Genomic DNA, 7,503 nt, shown 5'->3' on the forward strand with positions numbered 1-7,503 from the left:
ACATCAGAGTTTAACTTTTTGCATATTTCAGCTCATTTACTACAAAAATCACATATTCAACACTCGACTTTTCTGCAGGTGCAGAATCAGTTTTTAGATGAGTTTCCTTCCTTCCAGACAGACATTAGTTTCAGTTCATTTGTATGAGAAACTAATTTAAACTTCCTGCAGAGCGATAATCCATCATAATCAACGTTTAATCAACTTTTTGTTTGCTCTACAGACGAGTTTAAAAAGACTCTTCAGCTGAATTTAATGAAGATTTTTGTCCTCTGTGATAAAATGAACCAACAACTGTTTGAATCATTTCACTTCTCAGAACTTCCTGTCAAACCTCCTCCTCCTCCTCCTCCTCCTCCTCTTCCTCTCTGTCTGTCTGGTTACTGCTGAGTTATTTTCATCCTCTGAAGAAACAGAAAACCAGCATAAAACTTCACATTTTTCCCTTTTCAAAGATCTGCAGTGGAGCAGAATCTTCCTGCAGCGTCTGTAGTTTCTCTTTCAGCTTCCTGCTCTTCTTCTTCTCCTGCAGACTGTCGGCGGGGAGACGAAGGTTTTATAGACGTGTGAAGACGGAGTGACGGGACTCTGTGCTTCATAATGAATGAAGGAAAGACTGAACAGTACTGTCAGATCTCACAGAAGAAGAAGACGAAGAAGAAGAAGAAGAAGAAGAAGAGAGCAGTGGAGGATTCTGAGGATTTGGGATAAAAAAGAAGAATAAACGAACTGATTCTTCTTCATTCATCATGTCCCGATGTGTGTAAACTGCTTCTCTCCTCTCATTGGTCAGCGAGAATGTAAACATACTGTATGAAGCAGAACTGGAATATGGCGTTCAAAGATGGCGCCGTTCATTCCTATGACAGTTGCTCAGTGGTGCATGAAACCAAATGTCCGCCATGTTTCCATGAGCTTCCTCACGCTTTGGCGTTTTGGGCCGAGTCGCCCGCCGTCTGACTTCCTGTTGGCTCCTCGTTCACTTGAATGGAGATAAAACTGTGCAGCTCTTCTAGACTTTCCAAATGTTACCAAACGGATCAAATTCTGATAGTTTGATCCATGTCTCATCTCTCATCTGTTTCAGATGTTATCACTCGATTGACTGGGCGTTACCATGGTTACCAGCCTCATAGATAAGCCTGCTACACCTGCTAGTAGGTGCATATCAACCCACTGGAATGGGACTGTGACACCTACCAGTAGGTCACACGTCATTACGTTACGTTGCAAAATAACGATGCTTTATGATGCGTCTGGTCAGGTTTAGGCAAAAAAAAACACTTGGTTGGGGTTCGGAAAAGATCCTGTTTAAAATTATCATTAGAAAAGCAGTTAAAGGGATAGTTGAGATTATTTGAAGTGGTATCGTATGAGGTAGTTATCAATAGTCAGTAGATCTGGGTTGACATGCTCCCAGTTCAGAGTACTGGTGCGGAAGCTAAACGATGAACTGCTGCAGCAAAACGTGTTTCAACCACATAAAAAAATCAATATCAGATGAAGTTCCTGCTGTATTTAGAATATTTTCACTGCTTTATGTTTCCGTCAGACAGCCGTTTACATTTTCTAAACCGTAGAACTTCTGTATTCCTACACGTGCTGCAGATCAGCTGTTTGTATATCAGCTGTGATAAATGTGTAGCAGGCTGTGAACCAATCAGATCGCAGCTTCTTACTTGTATTTATTATAACCAGCGACAACGACAGGAAGCTAAGAGACGAAACAGGAAATGGAACTGTGAGAAGATGAACGGTACTCGTGAGGTTAATAAAATACAATAAACTCATTTCAGCTTCCTTCCTTCTTTCTGTCCGCCCTTCATCCCTCTCTCCTCCTCCTCCTCCTCTTCCACCATCTTCTTTCCTTCCTTCCTTCATCTATCACCGTTCCCTCCTTCCTCTGATTCCCTCCAGTCCTCCTTCATTCACCTCCCTCTCCTCCCTCCTGTGCCGTGTTTCCAAGGGAACGAGGCCAAAGGGGCGGAGCAACAGTTAACAGAAATGATGTCATTTCAATCTGCATATTGACCCTTAAAGGTAAAGAGAGTGTGTGTGTGTGTGTGTGTGTGTGTGTGTGTGTGTGTGTAAAAGTGTGTGTTTCCTTTTAAGGCGGCTCCGTCAAGGAGACGAGAAGAGGACCAATTTAAAAGTGTGTGTGTGTTTCAGTGTGTGTGTGTTTCAGTGTGTGTGTGTGTGTGTGTGTGTGTGTCTAGTTAGCTTGCTCAGCGTGCTTCAGAGCCTCATGAATTAGCCATGACAGGCTGACAGACGCCTGGGGAGCTGTTTTACACACACACATACACTGAAACACACACACACACTGAAACACACACACACACACAAACACACACACACTAAGAGACACATACCGTTACCCAACTTTCTCTGATTACTGGAGCTGATAAATTACACACACACACACACACACACACACACATTAACACACACACACACACACACACACACACACTGATAAATTATTATGATAAACTGCAGTTATTTAAAGTTAGAAGAAGAGAGGTCGTCACTTTAAATCACAACAAAGTCAGAAACTCAATAAAGTGAAACTTATAAACTCGGTTTAGTGACGTTTTGTCAGAACAGCTGATCATGAAGTCGAGTATCAGACATCAGGAACAGATCGCAGCAGTCTTCTCTCACAACAAGACGTTTAGAGACGAATGACGTCTGTCGGTGGCAGCTGTTTTATTGACCTGGGACGCCACGTGTTTGTCGAGGAGTCTGCCAGCTCCACCCAGCTCATTTACATGTTGAGATCTGATCAGAGCGCAGGAACAGCTGAGAAAACAAGAACGTGTTTCAGTTCCAGGAGTAAATCTGACGGATCAGACGTCGTCATCATCCAGACTCACATCACATGTTAATACCAGGAGGAGCCTTCATGGATGTAAAGAGGAGAAGTGTTTCCTCCTAAACTATTCTGCGTCATCTCATGTCGTATTCTGATTGGTTGCACACACACCCAAAGTCATGACATCACTTCCTGTCTAGCCTCTGTTCCACCAGCTTCTGTAACTCAACACAATGTCCCCCTCAGTGTTTCTTTCTGTCTTTCTGGACAACTGAAGCGTTTATTGTCAATATTCTCTGACTGTGACGTGTGAGACGACCAAACAGGAAGTCACGCCTCCAGAGTTGGACTATATAGCTTTGTATCGTTTAAATGTAAGTTTAATGAATTATGATTTACACATGTTAACGAGGTTTTAATGAGGTTTTCCTACTTCTGGAACAGAAGCTGAAGCTCCGGTTTAACTTCGACTCTGTACAGCAGAAACTCAGCAGCGTCCTGAACATTTCCTGACGTTTTGTCTCTGAATCGTCAGTCGAGTCTCTCAGTGAGACCGAGGAGCTCTGTCCTGTAGTGATGACCAGTCAGATTTCACCACGTTTTCTCTCACGACTGTCCACTTTTGTCTCAGACAGAACAAATCGATGTGATCTCACGGGACGGCGTATCAATAGCGGTGCGAACCTAAATGGTGCGAAATAGTAGTGATAACACGCAAAATGACTTAAGGAACTGGAGTCTTGTTCATACGGGGCGGCTGTGACTCAGGAGGTAGAGGAGCGGGTCGTCCACTAATCGGAAGATCGGTGGTCCGATTCCCGGCTCGTCCAGTCTGCATGTTGATGTGTCCTTTGGCAAGACATTTAATCCCAAATTGCTCCTGATGGCTGCACCATCAGTGTGTGAATGGTTAGTTTCCTCTGATGGGCAGAGTTGGGACCTTGCATGGTAGCCCCTGTACCCAATCAGCGTATGAATGTGTGTGAATGGGTGAAGCGCTTTGAGTGGTCGGAAGACTAGAAAGGCGCTATACAAGTCCATTTACCATTCATACACTATTTGGTGAGACCAGGCTGAACAAAATCACAGTAAAGATCATTAACTGTGATTCTTCTGATCAGAGCAGAGAAGCTTCATCCAGCAGCTTCTCATCTTCATCTGCACCGAGCGTCACTTTGGTTAAAATGATAAACGTGTTGGGCAGCAGCTCGTATCCGCCGTCACTAATTAATGCTGTGAGTCACTCGATGACAAAATGAAACTCGTCTGTTGTCGGTTCGTGTGTCTGTAACTCGACCAAAGATCCTCTGTGAGGGAAGAAGCTCCACTCTGTAACATCTCTGTACAATCAGAGTGTTTCTGTAGTTCAGACAATTACGACAGAGTGAGACGTCTTCTCTACACTTTCACACACACACTTGAACACACCTGACTCTCTCCTTGGGGTCTCCGAAGGACTCTCGGAGACGAGAGAAGTCCGGGTAGAAGTGGACGGACGGAGAGACGACCTCCAACAGACCGGACTGAATCTCTGCTGGGAAACTGAGAGAGAAGAAGAGAGAAAAACCCGACAGTCACATGATCAACTGATCAATCATCAATTAAATTACATTTATGTGTCTCTACAGTGTTTTCTCACATTAATTAACAGCATTGTGTCGTTATATTGAGAGACAACATGAACATGAAAACACTGAAGGAATATTTGTCATTCAAGACTATAAAGAGAGAAATAGAGAGAAAGAATAAAAAGAGGGACAGGAAGTGGTAGAGAAGGACAGAAAAGAGGATCAGGTGGAGGTGAGGAAAGGGAGGAAGGAGGAAAGAGAAGGAAAGAACAGGAATTAAAGGAGGATGAAAGAAGGACAGAGGAAGCAGAAGAAAGTCAGAGGGATGAAGGGAAGGAAAGAACAAAATATGGAGGGAAAGGAGGATGGAAGAAAGATGTAGAGGAGTAAAGAAAGAATGAGAAGAGAGAGAGAGAGGCAGTAGAGAGGAGGAGGAGAGGGTGAAGGAAATGAAGATGATGAGAAGGAAAGGTGGAGGTACAAGGAGAGAGAGGAGGATGCAGGAAACAACAGAAACAAAGGATGTAGAGGAATAAAGAAAGAAGGGAGTAAAGAAGAAGACGGAGTGAAGGAAATAATGAGCGAAAGGAGGAAGAAGAAATGAGAGAAAGTGAAGGTGAAGGCAGGAAAAATCATCTTGATCTTTGAGCAGAAAAATGTTTTTACAAAAAGGTTCCTGCTGCTGCCGACACAGTTTATCCTGCAGGCTGTGTGTGTGTGTGTGTGTGTGTGTGTGTGTGTGCGATGAATTAATCATGCATTAACATGCTGCACTTTGACTACAAGCTGTGAACAATGACACACACACACACACACACAGCTGTTCACACACGTAGTGATGATCAAACACCGCCGTGTACGAGCCGACATCAAACACAACACACACACACACACACGCAGAATCCCTTCTCTTGTGTTGGTTGCCGCGGTAACGGCATCATGCAGGTGGACTTACAGGCGCTTCAGGTTGTCTGCTACACTGCTGGCGTACTGCTGGTCAGCCTGAACACACACACACACACACACACACACACACAGAGAGAGAGAGAGAGAGAGAGGAAGACATTTTTAACAAGCAATACACATAAATACACACAAACACTCAGACGTCAGCTGCTGTGAGGTGAGTTTGATTTGTTCATGTGTTGTTGGTCATAAAGTTATTTAATATATTTGTTGTTTGTGATATTTCAACCTGCATTCATCAGAAACAATAAGTCATCAGCTTTCAGGTTGAACTCGTTAGCAAACAGTTGCTTAATTAAAGCATCTCAGAGACACAGTGCTGTGCTTAATATCCACATATTTTCAAAATAAAACTTGATTACATCCATGAGACCCACAGTGAGGGTGTAACGCAGGACCAGAGGACGGCATGAGGGGGAATTCTGTTAAATATTGAGAGCACAAATTATTAAATCCAGAGGCACAAATTATTAAATCCAGAGCAGGAATTAGTTATTCTTTTCTCCACGGTCCCTCCAGGGCTTCGTTTTAATCTATCCAGCTGCTAAAAAAAAGTATTTTTAGAAAGAAAAATCAACTTGTATTAATGAAAACAATATCTGATCACTGTGATGTGAAGCGATATCGGACGGGGAGGTTTGGTTGGTGTTGAATTTTGAATTTGACCGTCGATGAACTTTCTCTGTTTAAGTTATAAAATGCATAATTTGATTCAAACGTCTCCTCAGTGTTTGTCATCCATCACCTACTGACCCATGATAACACACACACACACACACACACACACACACACACACACACACACACACACACACACACACACACACACACGGTCAGCTGAGATCATCCATCTCTGCACCAAAACAACACACACACACACTCACACACACACACTCACACACACACTCGAACATCAACAACAACTTGAGCAATCGATGACATCAGAGTTCAACCTCCCGCTCGGCCAATCGGGAACCGGAACGGGCTCCCCTCTGGGATTCCAATCATGTGGCTCCGAAGGCGTCCAGGCAGCGAGGTCGCCCCGAAGTCACGCATGTTTCCACCGGCACAGCGGAGCCTCGGCCCTGTGGTTTGTTTTGGTGTCCTGGAGGTGCCAGCTGGGTGGAGCTTACCGCTGAGTTGAGTGTTAATGAGGAGCAGATGGGAGTTTAGAGCTGCTCGCTCACTTTTCACTTCTCACTGTCAATATGTACTGAGAGACCCTCTCTCTCTGTGAGCTTCTGATGCAGATGCTGAAACTGCAGGAGGAAACTGTTTTACACCAGAAAGTAAACAAAACATGACAGAAATATTCTCCAATATTCAGAGTTTTTGTTAAAAAGGTTTTCTTCCTCCAAACAGAGACAACACTTGGAGCATCACAGGAGCCTGAGAGCAGCTCCTCTGAATCCACGCTGAGATGTTTTTTTTTAGTTGTTTGAATGAAGAGCTGCAGGAGTTTGTCCAGTCTGGCAGAAATCAAAACGTCCATCTCACATCCAGCAGGTTTCCACTGGCAGCAGCTGAACTCCAGCTGCACCCGGCGTCAGCTTCAGGACTGGACGCAGCGATGAAGGAGCGTCTGACGGAGCTCGAGCAGTTTGAATCTTTTGGTCCAGAACAAGAAACGTAGAAAAAAAAAGATGTGTTGTTGCCTCTGAGTTCTGGTCTGTTTCCTGACTTCTTACTAACAAATTAACGGCAGCACCTTGTACGGTGGCCCTGAGGTGCAAAACACACCGAAACAGAAAACATTTCATTGTGTTTTTTATGTTTTTGTTTTGTTTCTAAAATGTGGTTATGGTTTTGGTTTTTTGTGTTTTAAACCTCAGGGCCACCGTACTGAACCGTACTGAACCCGATCTGTTTATTTATCCTCTCAGGCGTCACACAGCAGCAGCTGCACCTCACCTGTTGTAAAAATGATCAAGGGCAGGATGAAGAGTTTTCTTTCACTGCATATTCCAGGAGGAGATTTACTGTTTCTGTCTCTTCACTGACAAAACACATCGACTAGAACACGACTTCACTCTCCTGTTTTACCTGCTTTCACTTTATAAAAGATCAAGTCAAACCTCTCACACATGATTAACACACATTCTTAAATAAATGTCAAGGAGTTGGTTGAAACGCAGAGACGGCAGGCAGGGAAAA

General features: G+C 43.9%; 1 protein-coding gene across 1 annotated transcript in view; it reads right to left on the reverse strand.

Annotated features, from left to right (window-relative positions):
• Positions 1-7,503, reverse strand: part of mgat4b (alpha-1,3-mannosyl-glycoprotein 4-beta-N-acetylglucosaminyltransferase B) — a 109,202-nt gene that overhangs the window by 42,074 nt on the left and 59,625 nt on the right. Inside the window, exons 5-6 of the mRNA XM_042418386.1 lie at positions 5,339-5,385; positions 4,244-4,357 (exon numbers count right to left, since the gene is read on the reverse strand). Coding sequence (XP_042274320.1) covers positions 4,244-4,357; positions 5,339-5,385 — 161 coding nt within the window. The remainder of the gene's footprint in view (positions 1-4,243; positions 4,358-5,338; positions 5,386-7,503) is intronic.

Source organism: Thunnus maccoyii, chromosome 8 (genome assembly GCF_910596095.1).
Source record: "Thunnus maccoyii chromosome 8, fThuMac1.1, whole genome shotgun sequence".
NCBI lineage: Eukaryota > Metazoa > Chordata > Actinopteri > Scombriformes > Scombridae > Thunnus > Thunnus maccoyii.